Source organism: Coloeus monedula, assembly GCF_965178545.1.
Source record: "Coloeus monedula genome assembly, chromosome: 20".
In the NCBI taxonomy this organism is placed as follows: domain Eukaryota; kingdom Metazoa; phylum Chordata; class Aves; order Passeriformes; family Corvidae; genus Coloeus; species Coloeus monedula.
The window spans coordinates 3,874,480-3,900,118 of NC_138800.1; the positions used below are offsets into that span (position 1 = coordinate 3,874,480).

The following is a 25,639-nucleotide window of genomic DNA, read 5'->3' on the forward strand; positions in this document are numbered from 1 at the left end:
ACCGCTTGCATTCTCGTGGCACTGTTCTTGGAGAATCACCAGTTGTTAACATGCTTTTAGCACTTACTGCAATGCCTGGTGTAATAAAATCCTTAGTAAAAGCTAACTCATGTAGTTTGGAACTCCTAATGAGCTTCAGCTTCTAAGAGTGAAACTCTTCACACCAGCTCTTGTAGTTTTAATAATTTAAAAGCTGCTTCTCTTCATGTCTCAAGCTGTTAACCCAGCATCCTGTTTATTAAAGGGAGAAACCCCACTACACACAGCTTGCAGGCACGGCCTAGCAAATCTGACAGCAGAGCTCCTGCAGCAAGGAGCCAATCCCAACATCCAGACGGCAGAAGCGGCTCTTGGGCAGAAGGATGCATCTGCTCCTCCATCAGCAGAGAATGTTCACCTGCAAACCCCCCTTCACATGGCTATTGCTTACAATCACCCAGATGTGGTGTCAGTCATCCTAGAACAAAAAGGTAGGTGTTTGTTGGTCCAGACTGTTGATGCTGCTGTGAATTGGTGTGTCAGGATGGGATCCAAGTTGTGTTTTGACAAACTACTGAGAAAGCATGTCTTCCTGTAAACAGTATTTAAGCATAGCAATTAATAAGACTGGCTAAGTAGTCTTAAACTCCAATCATCTGCTTGTTAAAACTAGAAAATTATTTTGTCTGTGTTTGTAAATTCTCCACTGCAGATAATGTGCTTGAACAGTTAGTCTCAGGTTCTGTTCTAGCTGTACAACTGAGATCGCTTTAAAGCATTTGCCTCAGGTGAATGCTGGAATCAATTTTGGATAAAGGCATCTTTCTGTGGTGAGACTTCTGCCTACCTCAAGTCCTTAGTAAGAGGACTTTATACAGAGCAATGCTGGTAATGATAGCAGAATTGAAACGTGAGTGCTTAAATATCAGCAGATGAGTTCATTTAATCCTACTAGTCAGCTTCTTTCTAGCAGCAGGATGGGAGTTTGACAGCCAAAGCAGGGCCAATTTTGTCTCCTACCATAAGTGGGATTTAGAAGGAGTTAGGTGAACTGGGGTAGATATTGTCCATCCCAGGAAATGGAGAAGGAGAGATGCTGCCGCTCTATTGTGGAGCCTCCGTTCTTCATTCTCAGAGCTTTGTATATGCTTTGTATATTTGTAATTGCAGGTAGAAAGGGACAGGTTAAGCCTCTTAGCTAGAAAATTGAATTTTTCTTAGTACGTGTGTTAAGATTAGGCAGTAGTGGCAATATTGTCTGAATGCTAAGCAGTGTCACATCAGGGAAGCTGAAGGTACTTTGTCAGATCTTAAAAACTGACTGCTAAAGGAACAACCTTCTACAAAATGTGACATTACTGCTGCAGCTTTCAGTTTGTGACTGCAGGTCAAGTACAGGAATGCCCTAATTCCTTATGCTTTTTTGTAGCTAATGCTCTTCATGCTACCAACAACTTGCAAATTATTCCTGACTTTAGTCTAAAGGACTCAAGAGACCAGACTGTGCTGGGATTGGCTCTTTGGACAGGTATGTGCCCTTCAAGATGAGAATTTACAATGATAGGGAAGCTATGATGTGAACAAGATTTTCTTAAAGATAAAACAGCAGGTGTGTGTTCATGTTCTGGCTTGTGCTGCTAGGGAGGAGTTGTCAAGAAGAGCTTTAGATGGTTCTTCATCTTTTAAAATTCATGTTCACATATGACTTAGTGAAAGATTTCTAGTCCTACAGCTTCTGCCCAGAACTGTACTTGCAGTTCTGTGGAATTCTTCTTGTGTGAACTCCCTAGCAGTTTTCATATCAGATCACTGTATTGTCTGTGCATGTTAACTGGGTTCTATTAGGCTCAGTGTTTCCGTTTTATAGAATGGAAGGTAAAATACTAATGAGTTTGAACTGTTCAGGCATGCACACAATAGCAGCTCAGCTGCTTGGATCTGGGGCATCCATCAACGACACCATGTCAGACGGACAGACGCTCCTACACATGGCAATCCAGAGACAGGACAGTAAGAGTGCCCTCTTCCTGCTGGAGCATCAGGCAGATATAAATGTCAGGTAAGATCCTAACTGATACAGCACTTACCTGCATATGTATCTAGGAGCAGGTGGTGACTGCCTTTGTATAATGGCTTGAGATTTGTTTCAGTTTGTGATTTACACAGTTTGGCACTGTTCTGTGGCACTAGTTATGGCTGAGGGATTACATATGTTAACTTGGACCTATGTATAGCTCCACTGGTCAGTACCTCCTCTTGAGGCTGCAGAGGGAGGTGCTACTTAATTCTAGGTAAAACAGCATCCTCTGTAGGAGACTGAAGTCCTAGAGACAGACCTAGAGGCACTGAACTTCTCTTGTCTCATCCATTTGCCAGCTTGTTAGAGCTGCATGTTTGCTACTATCTAAAATATATTAGATATAGATCCAGCAACAGGAGTCTGAGAAACTTCCCTCCTCAGTATCTCCTAGACAACTTGATATTAGACTTAACAGAACATTTGTCTGCTTACATGACTGACAGGCTGTCTGTTAAATTTGGCAAGCTGTACTGTAATGAATGTCATGGGTACAAACTGCCTAATGCTGCTGTGCTAACTCAACTTTTTAACAGTTGGTATTTGACTGTTGCTTGAAGTGTTGCCACGTTGCAGACAAAGCTGTTTGCTTCTGTGGCAGCAGGCTGGCTTGGAAGGAACTCTGTACAAATAATGGCTGCACTGAAGGAATTGAGTGTCTCTGAGCTGAGAACACTAACTTGTTTTTCCAACTTTAGAAATCAATCACTTGCTAAAAGTGAAGGGAGGAAGAAAGGTAGACTACAGAGCTGTGATGAAATACATGGTGTGTTTGTGATGGTCTTACCACAGCAAAAATACATACAAGAGGAGATAATTCTTGGCTTTCCCAATAAAGTGCTGTAGCTGAACTTTATAATGCACCTGTAACACTTGCAAGTGTCCCTGCTGCAGGACCCAGGATGGAGAGACAGCCCTACAGCTGGCCATCCAAAACCAGCTCCCACTCGTGGTGGATGCCATTTGTACCAGGGGAGCAGACATGTCTGTGCCGGATGAGAAAGGAAATCCTCCCTTATGGCTTGCCTTGGAAAACAACCTGGAAGATATTGCATCAACTCTGGTAAGACTGTCAGTTGGTTTAGTCTCACTTTTTTTCATCTTGCTAGCAACAAAAGGCTTCATCAGCAAAAACAAACTCAATGCATGAAGAGAACAGACTTGTCCAATATTACTAATTTTTGGAGGTCTTTTTCTTCACCACAAATTCCTCTTTACTGCAGGAATCTTATAAATACTGTAGTCTGCATAACCAAATATCTTGCAGCCACTTTAATAAAAACATAGAAAATGCTGTCTGGATTCTTGATCTGGAAGGAGTAGGTATCTGCTTAGATCAGTCTGTAGCATACACGACTTGTGTAATGATCAGCTTTCTGAATAAAACTGAATACTCATTTTATGCTTTAGTGTATATGTTGCTTTTTATTGCATCTTAAAGTTGAACCAAGAAGGCCTTTAAAAGCTTATATTTACTTTAAAGACTGTTTACTTTCAGGCATGGGTGATACAGCCAGAGATTTCCTAGGAGACACAAGTAGACCTCCTTGTGTCTTTTTCATAAGGGAAGTTACTTTGCTTTGTCCAGTTGTCTGCTAGAGACAACTATTTAAAAACTCTGCTTGTGACCTGAGAAATACATCTTGTTACTGTTCTTGACTGTGCTGGTATTGGATAAGAACATTTATGGAGTCAACACTCTTAACTACTCATGTTTAAACCGTGTAAATAGTTTGTAAAGTGGAGTGGAACAAGTCTTAAGTGCCACATTGCTCAAGTATGTAGTTCTCTAGTAGAAGGATACAAATATTAGCAAACAATTCCTGGAAAAAAACTCTCTCTATTTAGTTGATTGTGTAAGAAAGCAGGTAAATGGGCCAGACCTTCAAAGGCAATGTCTGCTGATGCTGCTTGATTTACTGTAGGTGCTTGTCATTGCTGAAAGTGAGGTAACTAGTCCATCCTGCTTAAGATCTATCAAAGTATATAGATGAATATTTGAATTGTTAATAAATACCGTCTAATTAAGGATTACACAGTAAACAATAAAATATTGGTCTGGAAGACCTTAAAGTAGCTTCCTGAAATTCAGTGACTGTCACAGGAATAGACAAGGCATCTCAAGTTTTACCTCTAGGGGATAATGTTCCAGAAGCATTAGTCAGGGACTATAGTAGGAGCCTGTTGAAAAAAACCTTCACTGTGTCATTGTGCTTCTCCTTCCAGGTTAGGCATGGCTGTGATGCAACGTGTTGGGGGTCAGGACCAAGTGGCTGCTCACAAACCCTTCTCCACAGAGCTATTGATGAGAACAGTGAACAGATTGCTTGCTTCCTGATCCGCAGGTCAGACCCCTTCCAAGATACAAACCTTCTAACACACATGTAGGGATGCCCCTGGCATAAATTAATTGAATGCTATCTTGAGTCAGTAACAGCTATGTGCTTCCTTAGGCTTTTGCTGCGTTGGGTGGGTGACACTTGGGATTCTGACCAATCCTAAATACACATTCTGTTACCTATAATAGCATCATGTTCTTGATGACAAGAGTCAAACTAAAACCAGGAACTTGTGCTTCTGTAGAACGTGTCAGCAGTTGCTGGATCAGCTCTTGTAATCTTTTCTGTGACCTTTTTTCAAGCAGTTTAAATCTGGATTAAACATAATAAATTGACCGCACTGTGTTTGTTTTAGTGGGTGTGATGTGAATAGTCCCAGAAAGCCAGGCCCAAATGGAGAAGGAGAAGAGGAAGCCCATGATGGACAGACACCCCTACACTTGGCAGCCTGCTGGGGACTAGAGGAGGTGATCCAGTGCCTTTTGGAGTTTGGTGCCAATGTCAATGCTCAGGTGTGTGAACAAATCATGCACAGTTTTTTAAAGTAGATTCTTTGCCTCTAACGTAGTGAAAACAAACTTTCCTCTCAGCTGTGTATTTTGCTTGATAGAGAAAAGAAAATCCTGCTCTTAGAGCTGAGCCAGTGCAATGACTGGCTGAAGCTCTGCTTTCTCTCCTGTCCCTTTTTACCAGCCCTGGTGCTTGTCTGCCCATATGGTGGTTAATTCAGGAAGCTATGCTGAAGGAAAATAATGATACAGAAAACTTCTTGCAGTGTTAGTTTTCTCATATAACTATGGGATTCAGTGTCTTCTGTCCCTAGTGTGAATTAAAGCCAGGAGCAGGGCTGTATTGTGCTGCAATTAATCATTAAATCAGCTATAGTGTAAAACTCCAGAGTACTCTACTTTGTTAGTATGTTTGGGAAATGTCTTCTGTTATTGAGTAAACTGAGGTGATTTGAGTTACATTTCATTTTCGATTACACAGTAATCCTTAAACAGAAGCTTTATAAATAACAACAAAAGAGATGAATGGATAACATTTCTAGGTCCTGGTGCTGTTGAAAGTGACATTAAAATGAATCACAGAACACAGTCACAAAGCAGCCTTGGCTGTAAACTTCTGCTTGATGCAAACAAATGTTTAAACACCTCAGCTGACTTTGCTATTAAATTTGAGTGCTAATCTCTGCTCCCAGAATGACTGACTACATGGGAAATGTTATGGTGAGCTATTTAAAAGGCCATGTAGCACAGGATTGAGGTCAGCCTGTTTGGAGAAACAAATCTCAATTTGCTTTTCTTACACTGTGGGTTTGAGCTCACCCTGCAGCTGTTTGGTGACCATGCTGAAGGAAGCTGGGTAGGTCACAGGACTAAACTACTAAGTTGCTTTGACCCTTGAAAATTAGGGAAGGATTTGTGTACTACTGAGTCTATATATAACAAACTTCCTGGTTTCCTTCTAGGATGCAGAAGGAAGAACTCCAATCCATGTTGCCATTAGCAACCAACATAACGTTATCATTCAGCTGATGATTTCACATCCAGATATTAAGCTGAATGTACGTGACAGGCAAGGAATGACTCCCTTTGCTTGTGCTATGACGTATAAAAATAATAAAGCAGCTGAAGCAATTTTGAAGAGGGAACCAGGAGCTGCCGAACAGGTAAGCTGGGAGTGTTCAAACCATGCTGGTTTTGTTACTGCACTAGTTTGTGGTAACAGCTGTTCCACAAGCTGGTTCTGTTTTATCCTTTTGTGGCTTTACATGCAATCCGTTTGCCAGGTGCCAATTCTCTTTAGCAGGATTTATTAGGAAACTAGGTGTGTATGTGGTATGTGTGAGTAAGAACATTAAGGGTTAGTATCTTGTCAAATCTTCTTATCTTGTCAATACTGAACTGAGAAACAGGCATATGTGTGTATAAGGAGGAAATTCTAACTCTACTCTTGTCTTGTGCTGGACTAGTACAGAAATAATCTATTACCCAGCTCTCCTAAAGCTATCCAAAACAGAAAACGTGACCTAAAATAACTGAATAATAGATGCTATGCTGCCCTGCTGAACTATAAAACCTCCAACTGTATCTTCAGCTTCTGGTGTGACACTTCAGGCAGCTGTTCAGGAGGTTCTTCCTATCCTGTGTAAGTTTAATTACTAGTAAAATATTTGAGTACTTAGTGAGCTCTTGTAATATATGTAAAACATGGTTACAAATACAGCCAGTTTAAATATGCTTTAAGGTCAGCTGCAAGGTGAAGTTGAACAACATGTACTTGGTATTAAGCAAAAAAACCGAATTCTCAGGTTGCCCAGAGCAGCTGGGGCTGCCCCATCCCTGGAAGTGTCCAGGGCCAGGTTGGACAGGATTTGGAGCAACATGGGATAGCAGAAGGTGTCCCTGCCCATGGCAGGGGGTGGATGGGATCACCTTGGAAGGTCCCTTCCAGCCATTCTGTGGTTCTGTGAATACACTTTGCATCAGCGTGGCAGGATTCCATGTTGCTTCCTTCTCCTGGATTAATTGCCAGATAAACTCAGTTAAATGACACAAGCTTGAGTCTATCATTAACTGCTGCTCAGTACTTAACTACAACAGCTGTTAATCTTTTGTCTGTCTAACAATACTCTCCAGTGTGGGGTCAAGAAATGACAAGGTTATAATATAGAAATAAAGTAGTGTGAGGCAGATTGGACCGAGCAGTTGCAGCAGATAATTTCTCAGTTTGGTTATTTGATAGTCACATCTATCAGGTAAGTCTCTAATGTCAACGAGGGAAAAGAACGAGATTCTACAGTTCAAGTAGAGGGAGCAAGTGTCTCTTAGTGAAAACATGTCCTACTGCATAAAACACCTTATTCTGCAGGATTAATGGATTAATTTCACATGCCCTTTCTGCCACAGGTTGATAATAAAGGTCGGAATTTCCTGCATGTGGCTGTTCAGAACTCGGACATCGAGAGCGTGCTGTTCCTGATCAGTGTGCAGGCCAATGTCAACTCCCGGGTCCAGGATGCCTCCAAACTGACCCCTCTGCACCTGGCAGTGCAGGCTGGCTCGGAGATCATTGTGCGCAATCTGGTGTGTGCTAGAGAGTCACCATTCCCCTGCTTCAAAATGTGCATTCTGCCTTAACTGCACAGTGCCTGCAGGCTGATCAATCCCGTGGGAGTGACACCACTTTTTCTGAAAAGTAGCCTGTACTGTTAGCTGAGCTGTTGCAGAAGCCTTCACTTAAGCAAAGCCTTCACTTGAGCATGTTGGGTTTGTGGCAATCACTAGGTAGTGTGGCTCAATTTAAAGAATCTTTCCTTGTGCTTTCTGCACATTTGAACACAAACACAAGTTGTAGCCAGTCAGTCACGATACCATTTTATACACGCTGGAGGCCTAGAAGTACTTCTGTACACTAGAGTCTTGTGTGCTTCATTCACAGAAATGAGCTGTTGGCTAAAATAGCCCTGAAACCATCTTTGAACATATTCTTTTTTGCATCTTGACAGCTGCTTGCAGGTGCCCAGGTGAATGAACTGACCAAGCACCGTCAGACTGCTCTTCACTTAGCAGCCCAGCAAGACCTGCCCACCATTTGTTCAGTCCTTCTGGAGAATGGAGTAGACTTTGCAGCTGTAGATGAAAATGGAAATAACGGTAAACTTTAAGTTACACAAGTAAATGCAAAACACTTGAGTAGGTCTGTTAATGGTGTCTCCTAGTGCTAGAGAGCTCACTGTGAATGGGCTTGCTCTGCAAAGGTGAAAGAATAAAAGTGCAGGAAATCAAAACAGAAGGAGTTGTTTGAGAAGGAAGGTTGGGAAAGTGGAAGGAGGGTGTTTCATTTAGTTATTAGGCTGTAATTATTGCTGATGCTCAGAGTCTTGAACCTTCTTTTTTCTTTTTTTTTTTTTACTGTTCAGCTCTGCATCTGGCAGTGATGCATGGCCGTCTGAACAATATCCGGGTCCTCCTCACAGAGTGCAATGTAGATGCAGAAGCCTTTAATATCAGGTAATTACTTACAGTCTTAACAGACTAAAAGAACCGCTTTATATTTTAAAATGTGCTGATATGCTGCTTAAAAAATATATTTGGCTCGTATTATATTATTTATACACAAATTTGGAAGTGTGCAAATGATTCTGTGTCTAAATTCTGTGCAAATTATACATATGCACCAAGAAAGGAAAGTTAAAGTGGGGAGTTGTGTATGATGTGCTGAGTTGCAGAGATGTAGCATTGTTCAAGTCTGAACCAAACTTGAAAGCAAGGAGAGTTGGATGAGTAACTGCAGTAGCAAGCAGACTTTGATCAGGATAACAAACTCTTTTCCCCAGAGGCCAGTCACCAATGCATATTTTGGGACAATATGGGAAAGATAACGCAGCAGCCATCTGTGACCTCTTCTTGGAGTGTATGCCAGAATACCCTCTAGACAAACCTGATGCTGAAGGAAACACAGGTAGGTGAGACTCAACAACTACTAAATTTGGAAGTCACTCAAGTTGTATTCGTGGTACGTCACTTTTAAAGCTGGAATAATTGGCAGTAGTATGTTAAATACAGTAGGAGGCACACAATCCACAGAAACTTAAAAACTAAAAATCCTGGTCCAGACTGAATATAACACAATCTGCCACTCTGTTAGCAAGGAGCTGTTTGGCTTTTGTTTTTCAGTGCTCCTCTTGGCTTACATGAAGGGAAATGCGAACTTGTGTCGTGCAATAGTGAGGGCTGGGGCTCGCCTGGGAGTTAACAACAACCAGGGAGTCAATATCTTCAACTATCAAGTTGCTACAAAACAGCTTCTCTTCAGACTGCTGGGTAAGTACCTCTTGCTGCAGTGGGAAAGTGCTTCTGGCTTATGCTTCCAGGATACTTTGGAGGAAAGAACTCTGGACATCTGACTTAGATGACAGTAATTCCAGAGAGGTGGAACTTGTGAATTTTATACTGCTGTCAGTGGGGGGTAGGAATACTAGTTTTTCTTGTGATTAGCTGAAAAGTTGTACAATGCAGATTGTCAGATACTACTTTTTCTGGAAGGATAGACATGGAAACTCCTGGCTGGTTGTGTAGTCCAATGGTCCAAAACACACACTGCTTTTTAACTGGTGCTGTACTGTTGCTGTGGACAATGTGATTGAAAGCAACTACAGATTGCCTGCAAACAAGACTCCAGCTCCTGCAAGAGTAGTTAAATCCATTATACTGGGTGCAACCTAGAACTGGAAAAAACCTTCATGTTTAGTGTACTCAAGACGTGTCTGAGCTCATTTTGCCTTCACATTTTTACCTCTAACAGATATGCTGACAAAAGAACCTCCCTGGTGTGATGGCTCCAACTGCTATGAATGTGCTGCCAAATTTGGAGTCACAACAAGAAAGCATCACTGGTAATATGAGCCACCTTGCTGTGCTTACCGGGAAATGGATTCCTCCCCAAATGTAGCTAGGCTTGTTCCTTCCAGTAGTTTAACGTAGGTGTATAACCACTAACCCAGCTGAAACATTCCATCCTGTCTTAGATCAGAAGCTTGTAGTCTGACTGAAATCATATTTTAAGCAGCTTGTGCATTTAATATTCTGATTGGTTGTAAATGAGGAATCATGTCCACATTCCAGTGAAACAGGATTTAAATACCCAGTTGTCAGGGAAAGAAAGTGATGCACTTCACTCCACAGAGGAGCAACAATAACAGAAGTTTAGTGGTAAATGTGGCAATGGTTTATCAGAACTTGATGGCAAAGGTGCACTTGATTATTTCCTTCGTAGAGGATGGGGTCTGGGAGAGCTTCCTGTGGAGGCATGAGGTTCAGAGGGCAACAGCTGGGGCTGTGGCTTACCCAGGAAAGGCAGGAGGGAGCACACCACCACCACAGTGGTGGGAAGACCTGCTCCAAAACAGGTGGCAGATTTGGGCAGGTGTTGACAGCTCAGGTTTGGGATGCTGTTTGTAGTGTGGAAATGGCTGAAGATGAACATGAGCTGCTCTTGTGTAGATAAGAGTTGCCTTTTTTAACTAGTCTGAAGTTGTACAAAACATGCTGGGTTGGAGGGGTGTTAAGCTAAGATTCTTCTTAGCTCAGTATGCCAGAGAAACTCCACGTGCATCAGCTGAAGCAGTAACAGGTGACTCACTAGTACAGAACCAGCATGTGCTGTCGGCATGAGTAAATTATTCCATGACAAATACCAGAAGATACAAGACAATCATAGCATTTCAATTGCTAGTGTGTATTTAATGATGCTATCATTGATAAAGAATGTCAAACAGTAACATCCTGGTGTTCACTAGGAGGGAATTCACTTTTCTCCCACCCCTCTTCTATCTACAGCCGACACTGTGGACGCCTGCTCTGCCATAAGTGCTCAACAAAGGAGATTCCTATCATAAAATTTGATCTGAACAAGCCAGTTCGAGTTTGCAACATCTGCTTTGATGTCCTGACTCTGGGAGGAGTCTCCTAGTATGCTCTGGAAGTAAAGGGATTCCCAGTCAGTGCACCTGACAGCAGCTCTGCTTACAAGCCCTCGGGATAGGGAAGAGGAGGCCTATACATGTCTTCTGCAATAGACTGAACAAATTAAGGACCCTGTTATGATATACTCTGGTATAAATGATTTTGTATGACTGTAAATGTATCAGGCTGCGATAGACTTCACTAGGAATCAGAGTGGATTGTTGAAACCAAGTGACAAAAGAATTTAGACCCTCTTCTAGTTGCAGTGGGGTATGGAAGCTGAAATTTATACTGATTGAATCGGCATAAAACAGGTCTGTCCTCGACATGGTGCTTTGCACTGAGCAACTCTATTAAGTCCTGTGGCTTTCAGGCTGCTTAGTAGAGATGGCATTAAGTTTCAGGGTAACCAGGTATCTTTCTTTGCTTTGTCTTAAACGTTCCCCTTCTCTAGAGAAGACTTCTTGTGAAGCTAAACTGAGCTGTTGCAACCACTGTTCAAGAAACTCTTCAGACCCAGGGGTAGTTCTAAGTATAGCTCAAGAATTGTGGCCTTACAGTAACAGAAAGCTTTACAACATCTGATGCGAAGCAGTCAGAATTGCAGATCCACGTCTTGATACCTCCTCAGCAAACGACTCATTAGCTTTAGCATGTTCAAGAGAAGTGCAAGATTGTTTTAGGAAATGCTCTTGCTCATACCTGCTGGAACTGTCAGTCTTCGTTGCACTTTCATATTTACGTTGTTGGTCCTTCCAGTTCATGGAACTTGTATAAATGACCGTGAGTTTGCTGAGAGGCCTGAGCATGTGCTAAAGGAGAAACACTAAAACTGGTGAAGTCTAACTCACAGTACAGCAATAAATGCTGAAGTGCATTAGGAATCCCAGGAGGGAGAGTAGCACTTTCCTTGGGTTTAAGGAGCCTGAACTGCTGTGGGAGAGTCAGTAACCTTACCAGTGTAGAATGTGCTGCACCTCTAGACACTAAACTTGGGTCCATTTTCAGCAGGATTGCTGGTGAATGGAAGTGTTATGTGGAGGCTTCCTATTAGGACTAAGCTGCAGTATTTTAATCTAGGCTGGTTGTGCTCTCTTAAACATGCTGAATCTGTAGAAACCTACCACCACATTGTCTAGGTAAACACGAAAGTACTTGGCTGGTAGACCAGCTTTGGTGGGCAAAGGCTTCAGCTAGAAAAAATGGGTACTTAAGCAAAACTACATGCCATGTTAAGGCTGTTTTTATTCTAAGAGATAAAGCTAGTATAGACTCAATTCAGCATTCCTCATCTTTACTACATGAATTGGTGTGCGTTTTTTAATGACTGTTACTTCCAGTGAACAGGATGGACAGGTGATGATGTGTTGCCCTGTTTGGAGCAGTGACTTGTTCATCTTAAAGAGTAAGATGAGATGATGAACCAGACTGCTGCTGGTATGGGAGACTTGCTCAGTTTTTCTCAAGCTTGTACAAGGAGAGGATAGGAGAGGGTGTAATTGCTGACATTTGCATGATTAATTTCACATCAAGTCTCACTTGATCTGCACTTTCATCTTCCACTATGCATATATTGTAACTGGAATCACCCCTGTACCACTAGGGAAGAACAATGGATGACAATACAAGCTTGCCTCACTGTTTGATGTCTGCTGCTGTCATGTTCCAACAGAATGCTCTGGGTAACACAGCTGGTCTCTAACACAGTTACTAAAGCAAATGGTGAATCTCTGGCATAATATTGCAGGTGAATGAGGGAAAGTAGTGGTGTCAGGTAATGTTAGCTACAGTAATTAATGGTGTCAGTTAACTGCAATTTACAGTTTGTGGGGTTTTGAGTGAAATAGATGATGGAAACATTGTACTTCTGGTCCATTGCCTTCTGATATTTCAGGGTGTCACTGGTTGCACTTCTCTAGCAGTGAAAGATAACGATGGAGAGAAAGTGCATTTGGTGAATGAAGTCTTGACTGTAGTCCCATGCTAACATGTTGTTTTTCCTTCTTGGTTTGGAGCTGCAGGGATGTAGAGGGGTAAGAGTGTGCTCAGAATGCTGAAAGACAGTGCAGAGGAGGGGTTTTCCAAGGCCACAGCCTATGGGCTTCAAACTGATTGGAAAACTGCACAGCATGTAATTGCCAAAGCATTTAAACATCACTTTTTCAGTGGCTTCTCTGATGGAAGGGGCAAAGGAACAGGGAGCTCAGCTCTAACAGATGAAGCAAGTTTTTTAATGATGGAAAATGTGGATCTGGTGAAAATTCAGCTTAACTGAATGGCAAGTTTAAGGCTGGGTAGTTGGTCTTCTGAAAAGTAGGATGTTGATTATAACTGTAAAACTCTGGGAAAGATCTGGGAAACCATTGGTAGTGCTCCCACTTTGCTGTTTACAGCCAGTACTGTCCCAGCTTTCTTACTGAAGTCTGAAAGGAAAGTTAAGGTTATTGTTAAATGTACAGCCTGAGGTGTTCATTAAATTTAAAGCAACTAAGTTCAGCAAATTCGATCCTTTTAAAGTGCCTTTGAGATAGTTTCCTTCCAGTTAACTCTAAATAGCTTTCTGCCAGAGCTAAAGGGGAAAAGCTCACAACTTGAACCAAAACCCAAGTTAGTTCTTTTCTAGTTCAGCTGAGGAGCTGAGCTGACCCCGCCAGACAACTGGTGGGACTCAATTCCTCACACACTCTGCCTAGTGTTGGTCTGAACTCTCAGACCACTGAGACTTTTTTGGGAGTTTTGCTGGCAATGCTCCACTACAGGGTACAAATGTGAATGAAGCAATTGGTAATGTAGTGGTGGTCATCACATTTCTAACTCTAAACAAACTGCTCTTCCCTTTCTGTAGCATAACACAGTTGTGACCAAACCCCCCACCCCTCTTACCCCTGCTGTTTTTTAGTGGTATCTATTAACTCGAGACTCAAGTCTGCCAAGCACTGAACAAAAGGTTAAATGGAAAATCAGTCTGTGTCCCTGGAAGTGCTGCTGTCACACGAGGCTTCAGGCACTTCAGCAGGGACGCATGGGAAGTTGGGTGGTTCATGCTGTAGCTTTTTGTTCTGAGACTGGATTCCTTTTGATTGCAGTCATCCAGCACTCTTACACAAGCACAAACTGGGGTCTGGCTGAAATTTTGTGTCTGTAAAAGTTGCAGTCACTGTTTCACACCACTGAGTGGAGTGAGAATGTTGCTGTTGAAGGTAACAGAGCAGAGTAAGTTGCTGGCTACAAGCTGACAGATGCCTTAATGACTTCCCTTGCTGGAGATAACAGCTTGTCCAACTGCTCATAAACTAACATGTAACAGTATGGGAGGCCAAGGCTGGATTGTTTTGTAGATCAAATGTTAATAGGCAAGTCCTCTTTTTTTCTGTAACCAGCAGAGGTGGTCACTGCAGCAAACTTGTCTTTAGAAAAATCAAAGCTTGTATGAGTGACAGAAGTAACTGAACCTTCTAATACCCTCTGTGAAGTAGAAAAGGAAGTCTTAGAACAATGGCATTTTATCTGCAATGTTTGTCCGGAGTCGTTGTAAAAATGTATTTTTCCAATATGCATTACTTTGTTGTGTAATGATTCTACTTGTAATAAAATGCAGAACTAGATGATGCATTGTGAGGTGAAACCTTGCTAAGGAAGTATCTGCTCCTGTAGAGACAGCTGCCCCTCTGCAAGCTATCCTTACAACCCACGAAGAAAACCAGGGATCCAACATCCAACTGGACATAACAACTTTATTCTTTGTTCTGAAATGAGTCCAGGTATTCATTTTCATGTTGTGGAACTGCTACAACTGTTCTTTTGGCTGTCAAGGTCTGGTGTTCTAGTTTGTACCATGTAGTCATCTCAAATGCCTTATACTAGACTTACCTATAATCAGTCTTGTGAAACAAATCCGAGCTCCTCATGGGCCAGAGCTGGTTCATGCAGTTCATCAGTTCAAGTTATTAACACTTGGTGCACTCAGTTGTGTTCTGGAGGCAGCTCAGCCCCCTGGGAGAGCAGAGAGCTCCTGCAGCTTCAGTTGAGGAAAAGGAAAGCTTCAGTGCAACAGCAAACCCAGCCAAGACTTCTGGGTGAGATTGTGATGCATTAGTCTTTTGTTAATAAAACTTACTAAAGTACAGATGAATGGCAAGCTTTATTAGAGCACTGTCTGTGGTGACCTGAGCCCTCTGTAGCTGTCACTGTTTTCTTCCCACCCTTTTCCACCTTGGGAGAATCCAGCTGAGCTGCTGAATTGGAGTTACAAGTACAGTAGTCTTGGAGCACTTCAGGTCAGTGAGGGTGTCTCCTTGTTTGCTTTAATGGATATCTCATTCCCAAGTGCAAGACAAACTCTTCCCCCACTTCCCCCCCCCCATATTTTCAAACACTAACCAGGAATATTTGTGGTTTTCAACCAACTTTAACTTAAACCACCACCTTCCTGCCCTGCCTTTTTGCAGCAGTTAATTTGATTTTTTTTGTGTAGCTCTTGCACTCAAAACCATCCCCTCAGCACTATTTGCATAGTGATTGAGTATTACAGCTAGATGAAACTTGCTTAGAAGGTCAAGCTGGTCCACCTTCACTAGAACTGGTTTGCCCTCACAAACTACTTCTTACAGCATTTAATAGTCTGGAATTTGCTGCAACTTTTAAATAGCTCTTAAAAGTTCTTTTAAAGGCACTTGCCAATCATTTGGGGGGATGGTTACAATTTCTTGTTAAAGTGGTGATGTCTTTTTAAATGTGGTCAAGGCCAAAGTTGTGGAGGCAGTGAAGTGCTGCTTTGGGGCTCTTTCCTGCACCTTTTACACAGCTTGATCTTCAGCATTGTGTGAAATGAGTTGCTCACTCCACCCCCAAAGATGGCTCAAGCCCAGGAATGAGGTTCGGTTCTGCCACACATCCTACTCTCCCTGTGAGTGCTAAGAGCTGGCACAGCAGGGCAGTGTCTGGAAGAGCTTCTCTTCAGGATGATGATTAGGTAAAAAACCCCCAAACCAAAACCACAACCCCCCTGCAATGTTACAACAAGCATGTGCAAACATGTACATTTAAACTGCTGTATGGCTTCGGCCCTGGCAGCTGTAGCATCCTCTAAGCTTTTATCAGAGAGAAGTGCTGTCACCTGTCCTATTGCAAGGGAGTGAATGGTACCTCGTGTAAACTTGCCAATTAACTAACTAATCACTTAGATTCTGGGCGTCTCTTTAGAGGTGATGGTAGCTAAAAATCAGTTTATATACTCTTTCCAGCTGCTTATACATAGGTGACAACTGCCTTAAGGAGAAGAGCTGACCACAGCTCAGCAGGGACCTGTGCCACCACTGGACCATGATCTGCGTGTCTCTTTCAAAGCTTGGCTACACCAAAACTGATTTTAACAGCAGATTCCATTAAAACCAGCAACTGCTTCCCTGCAGCTTGAGGTTTGTAGTGCCTGAACCCTGTGCAGGTATTCCTTCCTCCCTTTTAGCCCCACCCAGAAATGGTAATAATCTGCCCTGCATTTCTGGGAGTCACTCATATTGCTGAATTCTGCCAGCTCTGATACAGTAAATATGGATTTTAAAGGAGCTGGGTCTTGTGAGGGCACATTCAGCTCAGGTTATAATCTGACAGGCACAGACCAGATGGCAGCAAGTCTTATACCAGAATGGAAACAGGAGCCAGATTACAGTAGGATGGTTGTGTTGCCACCCAGGCAACAACAACAAAAAAAGCTATTTAGAACTACTCATTCCTGATGAGAGCAGTTTGAAAGTGGTGAATCACAGACCAGGGGGGCGAGGTCAGTATCAAACAGCAATCCTCACAGGTGGCTTCAATATCTTGGCACAGTATCTAATGCAAACACTGAATGAGGAAATACAGCTCTGGCCTTTGCCTTCTCTACTCCAAGAATTTGATAAAGCTTGTGTATAACTAAACTGCACAAGTTCCTAGATACTGTGTATCTTAATTGCAGAAGAAATTCAGGGTTCTCCCTGCTACCTTTAAACTCTTTGGAGTGAGTCAGGTGCCTGGGAAAGGAGCATCAGCACTGCCCTGCAGCAGGACCTGAGGACTGTGCATGAACTGTGGGCAGTGATGCTGCAGCAGCTCCTGTGCTCACTGACCTCGCTGCCTTAAACCACAGCACATTGTGCCACCACTGTGCACACAAACATCCATCTCCTGACTGCACAAGAAAGCAGTTCTAAAATACAATTCAGGCTCTGCATCTTACAGTTTGTTGCCAGGTGTAAAAATACCATAGAAATAAAGCAAGCATCCTGTTACTTGAATTTTTAGCCGCTAACCTGGCTGAAGTGTTTCCCCCTTCTCTCAACTCCATCTCCATACTTTAAAAAGCATCACAAATAACATGAGATTGTTATTGCTCCCTTTGCACAGACAGGTGGAAGGGATGGAACTGGAGCTGCTCTCCCAAAGTGCAACGTTTCACCGCAGGACTCTCCCTGCCCTGGAATGCAGCGCCTGCAATCAGCCCGTGAGGACACACTGCTCAGCCAGGGGATGGCAGCCCTCATACTGCTCCAGGTGAGGGTTATCCAGGTCCCCTCTGTCGCTGTGCTGGGAGGAGTCTGGCTGGCCCCAGGGGGGACCTGTGCTCCTCACACACACACAGCGATGCCCCTGCGAGCCAGGGCGGTACAGCTTCCGAGGGACTCCGGCCCAGTCTCTGTGCACTCCCCCACTAGGAATGGAAAATGAAAATAAATTACAATTCAAACCCATGACAATGCTTCCAGGCAATAGAGAATCCTTAGAAAACAACTAAGACAATATGGGAAAACTAGAACTAACAATACACTCACTGAGGTAGACTTTGCTCCCAGCAGCCACCATCCCACAGCTGATAACCTTCTTATTGGCTGTGCTTCAGAAACCTGTGGCCTGAACCTGGTTTCATCACTGCTGCTACAGGCTCTGCCATTTTGAGAGTGACCAGCTTCTGCATTCCATGCATCCATTGCTGGAAAAGGAATCACAGCCTTCTGTAGCACAGCAAAATGCCTTTTCTGGAGGTACCGAATTGCTCACAGATGACCACACATCTTCACAGAATCACAGGGGCTTGGGTTGGAAGGGACCTTAAAGATCATCCAGTCCACCCCATGCATAGGCAGGGACACCTTCCACTAGACCAGGCTCTTCTAGGCCTTCTGTGCCTTGACTAAACACAGTGATTTTGAGAACTGGGGCAAAAGAAAAAGTACTTCCCCAGCTAATTCATCATGTCTCTTAATGTCTAAGTGTCTCTCTGGGGGCCAAATCCTGCCTGTTCCCCAACCACTGCAGCTTTTAAGCCTCTTACACAAGTCACTGCCACATGACACCTGGTCCCAAGGCTGTCCCCAAGCTCAGTCACACAGAGAAGCAGATCCCTGGGGTACACAGTGCTGCTGGTGGGCTGACATGAAACCCAAGCATTTTGCAGTGTGGTCTGTGAAATGATTTCACCTTCAAGCAAAATAGTCCCTGAGCTGAGAGATAACTACTAACAGGAAAGTAAGTAGGAAATGACTATCCAAAGCTTAACCTCATTTTTATGTGGTTTAAGTGAAAATGTTGTGGTATCAGGCTCTGAAACTGTCTGAAAAATACAAGTTAATGCTTGTATTTCTGATAGGTGACAGAACCTGTTTGAATCCCAGTCCTACTGGGAATTCTGTCCTGTTTTGCTGAGAACAGGAGGATCACGTGCACATGTGGCAAATTCTTTGATTCCAGTGTTACAGAAGAGGTTCAGCCTGGAGAAAAGGAGGTTCAGGGGGGACCTTCTCACTCTCTACAACTCCATGACAGGAGTTTAGAGCCAGGTGAAGGTTAAGCTCTACTCCCAGGGAACAAGGGACAGGGTAAGAGGAAACAGCCTCAAGTTGTGCCAGGGGAGGTTTAGATTGGATATTGGGGAAAATGTCTTTATGGAAAGGGTGGTCAGGCACTGGCACAGCTGCTCAGGGCAGTGGTGAAGTCCTCATCCCTGCAGGGATTTAAAAGCTGTGTGGATGTGGCACTTGGGGACACAGGTTAGTGCTGGCCTTGGCAGTGCTGAGGGAATGGTTGGACTTGGTGGTCTCAGAGGGCTCTTCCCACCTGAACAACCCTATGAATTTAGACAGGGACAAAGTCCATGCCTGGCATATTCCAGCCCTGGCAGCACCACTGTGCACTGTGCCAGGTCACAGACCTCAGCTACCTATGGAGTGCAGTGGCTGCAGGAGCCAGGACAGCTTCCCACACCCCTCCTGCCAGGAGAGGCATGAACAAAGCACAGGGCACCCAAAAAGGACAGGAATGCTCTCCTCCAACGGGTACAAGTTTACCTCTGTCTGGAGCACCAGAACCGGGTGCCTTTAGTGGAGCTCCATTCAGAGTTGCAGGGTGGGAACTGCTGCTTCTTCTGCTCAGTTTCTGCTTGGAATTTGAGAGCTTCCTCAATGGCAGCCTCAACCTCCCTCAGGGCTTCTGTTGGTGCCCCATTTTCATCGTAGAATCTGCCCACCAGCTTCCCTGGGAGAGGAGATCAATTAAGACCAGTGTTTCTAGGCAAGGAAAATGCATCATTCTGGTGGGGTTTTATTTTTAATTTGTTATTTTAAGACAAAAATAAAATGAGATGTCACCATGGCCCAATTTTAGAACCCAGCTGAGCTTACATCCCTTCAACCCCATGGAGCACACAGCAATTTACCCATATTAATAAATTCATGCAGGGTAAGCTTAAGCACAGTCTCATTAAAGATCTGCAAACCAAAGCCAGTTTCAGCTGCACAACCCAGAAGCCTTTCCCACCCATGCACCTCCTTCCCCAAAGCAGTTTCCTTGCACTGCTGCTCCTATAGTCTCCCAAGTCCTGGTGCTTTCTGGCTGGCTCCATGCTTTTTGCTCGGCAGAGACAATCAAAGCAGGGCAACAGCCAGGTGGGAAAACTATTAAACTTTCCCTTGGAGGGAAGCAGACCTCGAAGATCTGGTGTGGCTGCAGCTCCAGCTGGGCCCCACAAGGTTCAGGACGCTGGGCACAGCTGGGAGCCCCTTACCGTGGTGGCACCCTGTAGGTGAAACCTGCCCTGGACCTCCCACCATCCACCTGTGTGTCCCTTGTGTGAGCCCACCCCGCGACACGCACCCACCGCGACACGCACCCACGGGGTCGTAGTTGTCGCGGTAGAAGCTCAACCAGCTGTGGATGGAGAGCAGCTCCGGGGGCGACAGCCCTGACACGTTGTCCACCAGCCCCGACGGGGTGAAGTCGCCGCTGGCAAACGCTCTGGTGGCATCTCTGCCTGCGGGGCAGGGGGTGGCGAGACCCCCCCAGCCACAGGGTGAATTCCTCAGTCACAGAGTGAATTCCACAGCCAGGGGACGAACCCTCCCGGCCACAGAATGAGCCCCCAGGCATGGAGTGAATCCCGCAGCCCGGGGTGCGACCCCAGCCATGCAGTGGGCTCCCCAAACACGGGGTGAGCCCTCCCTCCTCCCAGCCGGGGGTGCGACCGCCAGGCACGGAGTGAACCCCCTAGTCAGGGGTGAGACCCGATCACACACACACAGACACACCCCAGCCACGGGCTGAATTCCCCAGCCCGGGGAGGATCCCCTCCCCAGCCACGCCATGCCAGGCCCACACCCAGCCCCTCCCCGCCCCACCAGAGGTACCTGCGAGCCTGCTGTACGCGCCGCCGGGCCCATAGTGCTTGCGGCCCCGCTCCACATCGAAGACCCGTCCCAACAGGGCGAGGTAGAGCCCGGGCTCGCCCGGTGCCCCCCGGTAGCGGCGCAGCTCCGCCGCGCTGAGCAGGCGGGCGCGGGGCTCGAACCCGTGGCGCAAGAGGCAGGCGGCGGCCAGGCACAGCAGTCCCGCGGCCGCGCCCCGCCACATCGCGCCGCGACACCACGACGCTTGCACGACCGTTTTCTCGCCGCACGGCAGCGTGGCGGCCAACCACGGCCGGCGCCGCGTGCGCAGGATGGCCGGCCCGAGGGCGCACTTTACGGCAGCGTGGCAGCGGCCATGGAACGGTTCGGGCTGGAAGGGCCCATAAAGCTCATCTCCTTCCTTCCTTCCAGCCCCTGCCCTGCGCAGGGACACCTGCCACGATCCCGGGTTGCTCCAAGCCCCGTCCAACCCGGCCTCGAACACTTCCAGGGATGGGGCAGCCACAGCTTCTCTGGGCAACCTGGGCCAGGGCCTCAGCACCCTGACAAGGAAAAGTTTCTTCTTAATGATGTCATTCCTAAAGACCTTCTCAGAATCACAGAATCTTTAGGGTTGTTGGTGCCCTCTGGAAATCACCCGGTCGAAACCCCTGATAAGGCAGGGTCACCTGGAGCAGGTGACACAGGAAGGTCCGAGTGGGTTTGGAATTTCTCCAAAGAGGGAGACTCTCATGCCCTCCCTGGGCAAGTCGGTCCCAGTGCTCTGCCACACTCACGTAAAGAAGTTTTTCTCGAGTTGAGGTGAAATGTGTTCACGGCCGTTACTCTTTATCCGGTCACTGCGCACCACTGAAGAGAGTTTGGCACCGCCCTCTTGGCACCCCTTGGAAATATTTCTATGAATTAATGAAACCCCCTCTACGTCTCCTCCACGCAGCCAGGCCCATGTCCCGCAGTCTCTCCTGGCCGCCCCCGCCGGTTCCTCCGCAGCCGCTCCCTCGCTCCCCGTGCGGCCACAGCGGCTGGCGGGGCGGCGCTTTGCGGCACCGGGGCGGCGCTTTGCGGCGGTGTGGCGCTTTGCGGCGGTGTGGCGCGGGTGCCGCTTTACGGCGGTGTGGCGGCCCCGCGCTGACAGGTGCGGCGGGCGGGAAGTTGCTGACTAAGGCGGGCCGGGCCGGGCGGGGACCGGCGGGAGCGGCGGCACCGGCACCGGCGGCGGCTGCGAGGGGCTCCCGAGCGGCTCATGGGGACGGCGGTGAGCCACAGCAGCGAGGAGGAGGAGGAGGGTGCCGAAGAGGGCATGGAGGGGGCGGCCGGCGCGCCCCAACCCGGCGCGGCCGTGCCGGCGCTGCCGCCGGCCGAGGTGCTGCTGGAGCAGGCCCGGCTGCGGGAGGCCACGGCGCGGCTGCGGGAGGCGGCCCTGCCCGAGCCGCTCGTGTCGCGGCACCACAGCGCGCTGGTGCGATGGCTGGAGGAGCGGCTGAGCCGCGGCGACGAGGCCGTGAGCCTGGAGCAGTTCTGCGAGGTGCTGGAGAGCGTGTCCCGGCTGGCGGCCGGGTCCCGCGGGGAGAGCGAGGAGGTGAGAGCCGGCAGGAAGCGCCGTCCGCAGGGAGCGTGGAATGGCTTGGGCAGGGAGGGACCTTGAAGACCATCTCCTTCCACCCCCTCTCTCGGGCAGGGACACCTTCCAGTAGACCGGGTTGCTCAGAGCGCCGTCCAGCCTAGCCGAGGACACTTCCAGGGATGGGATTCCCCTACAGGGATCCGCCTGTCCGGGCCGGGAGGGTGGTCGGGATCGGGGGAAGGGAGGCAGGGAAAGCGCCGGGGTGCTGCTGGGGGTCGGTCTCCCCGAACCCTCGGTGTGGGCGGTGGCACCGGCTCCGTGGCCATCCACACGACCCTGGAGACCCCGTCCTGGTACCTGGGGAGAGGCCAGGCCAGAGGGTTCTGCACAAGGTTGGAAAAGCGGCTGCTGCAGTTGATATGCAGCCTGTCAGCTACCAGATATCCCTTTAAAACTTATGTGACTTATCAGTGATCATGCTGAGCAGCCACTTATGAATAAAATTGGTGTTTACAGCAGTATTTCTGCTGTTGCTACTGCTGAAGGAGCTGAGAGCACAGGTGTGGTGAGAACACAGGTAGGAAATTCTGCCTGAGTAATTCCTCTTGATACTTACTAGCGTTATCAGCAAGTCAAAGTTTACCACGCTTAATTTTACTGGAGCTTTTTAAAACTAGCAGTGAAATTGTCAAGTATCTCTTTTATTGTAAAGTAGAACTTTTGGGAAACTTGCAAGAAAGTAGTGTAACAGAGATCCCCTTCCACAGCCAGAAGGTGTTAAGGGCAGCTTTTAAGGGTAGAAGAGAGTAGTTTCCTCTCCGGTGGGATTTCCAGTTTTCCCCTTCTGTGGGAAAGGATATGGAGAATTTAATATCTAGAACACTTAAGCTTTAGCTTTGCTCTGTAGCAGTCCAAAATGCAGCAGAATACCCTGCTGGGAATTCCACACTCACTTGAGAAAGTGGCTGTGTCTGAATTCCTTAGTGCAAGCAGTTCCTGAGGCTCAGCAGTCACTTCCTGCTGTCTTTGTTTTGCTCCCGAGTAGCAGAATAACTGTGTAAACTGTTAAATCACTCACACGCGCCTCAAATCAGTGCTGACAGGTGAACAAGGCTCCTGGAAACTGGGAGGAGATTCATTTTCCTGTACAGATAGGTGTGTTTCTACCAGACTGGTTTAAGCAGCTTGGTAAACTACTGCCTCCACTTCCAGTCCTTTTCAAGAAGAGCCGGTAACAAACACATCTTCATTTGTAACAACAGCAAGGATGAAATTAGTCCATTGGGGTTCTTTCTGTTGGCACAAACAGCTGAGCTTTGCGGGCTGCAGAAATATTTTGAGGGTTGTCTGTATGTCACGTCCTCCTCTGCATGAAGAATCTATTTGTTTTGGTTTCATTTCCTGCTCTAGGGAGTGGGGAAAATGCTTGTCACAGGATTTACCATGGCGCGGATATGTGGTCACATCTGGTCTGTCCCGCAAAGTCGAGATGTTGAGAGTTCTGTGGAAAACCTTGGTGTCATAGTTTCTGTAGCTGGCACTAACCCATGAGCTGTGGTATTTGAGCTTTCCTGGGTGTGTTTTACACTGATGAGGAGTCAGTTTGGGGCTGGCAGGTCAATAGGTTTCACTTTTTAATGTTTATAGAACCCTGTCTGGAACAGCCCAGGATTTGATCTGCCCTTTCAGTTTCTCTGTTCTCAGTGCAGGGCATTGAGCACAGGCTTCAAATGCTTTATGAGCAATGTTTAAACGCAAAATCTGTTCTCTAGATAAACTGAACCTTTGAATCCTTCTGAGTACTGCTTCAGTAGTTGTCATGTCATGTATCCAGCTTTGGCTGGCAACATTAATGCTGCAGTTCTACTGAGAGCAGAGGGCGAGATACAAAGTTCTCCCAAGTCACCTTTCAGATACTTTGTTGTGCCATCCAGCTCCTGAGCTGTGAGATGAGGGGCTGATTTTTCCATGTGCCATATTTCCAAGCAATCCTCTCACCCATCATTTCCTAAGAAAGATGTTTCTTACATGCTTCTTCACGTTCAGGGTTGAACTGTGTGGAGTTACTGCTTTTATTTAGGAGTAGGATGAGCTGCTGAATTTGTATCATGTCCCAGTCCTGCACACAAACTCAAAAATTCTTTGAGTACAGGTTGATGCTCCAGTTTTTTCCCCCCACTTTATTTTTTTTCCCCCATTACACAGGACAGCAGTGGAAATTGTGTATGTTTTTTGTCAAATACAGAGTTTAAGTTATACTGAACAGTCAAAAATAATTTTAGAGTTCTAGGTTTGGTGCAATCTCCTGAGATCATAGGAAGAGCTTAAAAATAAAATAACAAAATACTGCATTAAGATGTGAAGAAAAGCATATATGTAGTAATCCCTTCTTACCTGAGAGTATAAAAAATTGGTTTAAAGTAGGTGTCAGCAGATCCAGCCTTGTTGCCTTGTGTTTTATTGTCACCAGTAACATCACAAAACTTGTTCAATTTGTAGTTTAGTAATTGTGCAGTTCGACTTCAAATCTGAAGAAAAATGGTGAGAATGGTGTGGTGTGAAACTGTACATTGAATTGTTTTGGCAACTGAGTTATGTCTGTTAGAATTAATTCCCTCTGGCTTGTTGTCCTCAAGCAGAGGTGGTGGCTTTTTGTTTCGGGATCAGCCCAGTGTCCGGGCTGGACTGGCTGTGGTGCCTGCTGGATGTTCAGCACCAGTTTTGCCACTCAAAATAACTTTTTAAGGGTGATCATTATTAGCTTGGGTTCAGCTGTGTGTATAAGACGTCTTTATAAAGCTTCCAAGCTGAAATTCAGCTCTGTGCCACAGAAGTGCCATGAGAGCTTTAGTCAGCTAAAACGCTGTGTTTCAATTCTGTTGTCTTCTGAGGCCTTTGCTCTCATTTTACTGGTGTAATTATGTCATGGTTAATTGGCAGGTTATTTTGAGCTGATCATTTCGGGTTACTGGTCTTTAGGATAGCACTGTTAATGGTCCATCAAGTTTGATAATCAGGTAACAAACCAAGAAATTGAAGCAGGAACTTCCTCCTGAGCAGCAGAGATCCCTTGACTCAGACACTTGTGAGATCATCTGTTGTTAGAGACCAAATTTACTTGGCTTGTGTGGCTGAACTTGAAATACAAAGTTCAGGGCTGTGAGACTCAAGTCCTGCTTGTAAGGAAATATCTTTTGTAAGTGCATTCCTAATTTATATGAAAAGATGGATGCTCCTGAAATACTGCATTTCTCTCTTGGAACAAGTTCCATTTTTTTAGCAATTAAACAGAAGTTTGTTTCAAAATTAAATCTGATTGTGAAAATATAGCCAGATTTTTAATAGTAGTGTGTCACTGGATCATGAGTTCTCTGCATTGGCTAGTTAAAGCAAGTGACATTTATGAGCTTAGTTCTGTTTTATAGGCTCAGCTGAATAAAAATACCTTGTACTTTTGTTAGTTCGAAGTTTGAAATGCTGTGTGAGTTACTTTTTGTACATGCTCAACATAACTTTTTATATTAAAAATTTTATTAAGGTCAAAGTTAATAAAA

The 25,639-nt window shown here is 45.7% G+C and overlaps 3 protein-coding genes across 10 annotated transcripts in view; 2 read left to right on the forward strand and 1 right to left on the reverse strand.

The window, feature by feature from the left end:
- ANKFY1 (ankyrin repeat and FYVE domain containing 1) overlaps positions 1–17,369 on the forward strand; it is a 35,104-nt gene extending 17,735 nt beyond the window's left edge. For 2 of the 4 annotated variants that reach the window (XM_082294843.1, XM_082294842.1), the window contains 14 exons: positions 245–470; positions 1,409–1,507; positions 1,885–2,038; positions 2,951–3,119; positions 4,283–4,401; positions 4,751–4,907; positions 5,867–6,067; positions 7,308–7,484; positions 7,907–8,054; positions 8,321–8,411; positions 8,738–8,862; positions 9,078–9,224; positions 9,706–9,796; positions 10,740–15,205. In XM_082294843.1, coding sequence (XP_082150969.1) covers positions 245–470; positions 1,409–1,507; positions 1,885–2,038; positions 2,951–3,119; positions 4,283–4,401; positions 4,751–4,907; positions 5,867–6,067; positions 7,308–7,484; positions 7,907–8,054; positions 8,321–8,411; positions 8,738–8,862; positions 9,078–9,224; positions 9,706–9,796; positions 10,740–10,872 — 2,037 coding nt within the window. In that variant the 3' untranslated portion in view covers positions 10,873–15,205. Of the gene's footprint in view, positions 1–244; positions 471–1,408; positions 1,508–1,884; positions 2,039–2,950; positions 3,120–4,282; positions 4,402–4,750; positions 4,908–5,866; positions 6,068–7,307; positions 7,485–7,906; positions 8,055–8,320; positions 8,412–8,737; positions 8,863–9,077; positions 9,225–9,705; positions 9,797–10,739; positions 16,283–17,249 lie in introns of those variants that run through there. The other 2 variants (XM_082294840.1, XM_082294841.1) reach the window with 2 other exon arrangements.
- Positions 16,264–21,485, reverse strand: CYB5D2 (cytochrome b5 domain containing 2). Its single transcript, XM_082294844.1, has 4 exons — positions 20,522–21,485; positions 20,008–20,148; positions 19,187–19,373; positions 16,264–17,553 (listed from the first exon to the last, which is right to left on the reverse strand). The coding sequence occupies exons 1-4, from the start codon at positions 20,742–20,744 to the stop codon at positions 17,340–17,342; spliced, it is 765 nt and encodes a 254-aa protein (XP_082150970.1). The 5' UTR covers positions 20,745–21,485; the 3' UTR covers positions 16,264–17,339.
- A 188-nt stretch (positions 21,486–21,673) lies between these two features.
- ZZEF1 (zinc finger ZZ-type and EF-hand domain containing 1) overlaps positions 21,674–25,639 on the forward strand; it is a 56,203-nt gene continuing 52,237 nt past the window's right edge. For all 5 annotated transcript variants that reach the window (XR_014226985.1, XM_082294417.1, XM_082294418.1 and 2 more), the window contains exon 1: positions 21,674–22,100. Coding sequence is in view for 4 of the 5 variants with exons in the window: in XM_082294417.1 (XP_082150543.1) it covers positions 21,765–22,100 (336 nt within the window). In the remaining variant the exon portion in view is untranslated. The remainder of the gene's footprint in view (positions 22,101–25,639) is intronic.

Excerpts from the sequence above, each read along its gene's own strand:
- CYB5D2 (XM_082294844.1), bottom strand. The coding sequence starts at position 20,744 with ATGTGGCGGGGCGCGGCCGCGGGACTGCTGTGCCTGGCCGCCGCCTGC. Across the intron at positions 20,149-20,521 it reads CGCGTACAGCAGGCTCGCAG|GCAGAGATGCCACCAGAGCG; the intron begins GTACCTCTGGTG and ends CCTGCCCCGCAG. Across the intron at positions 17,554-19,186 it reads TTCTGGTGCTCCAGACAGAG|TGGGGGAGTGCACAGAGACT; the intron begins GTAAACTTGTAC and ends TTCCATTCCTAG.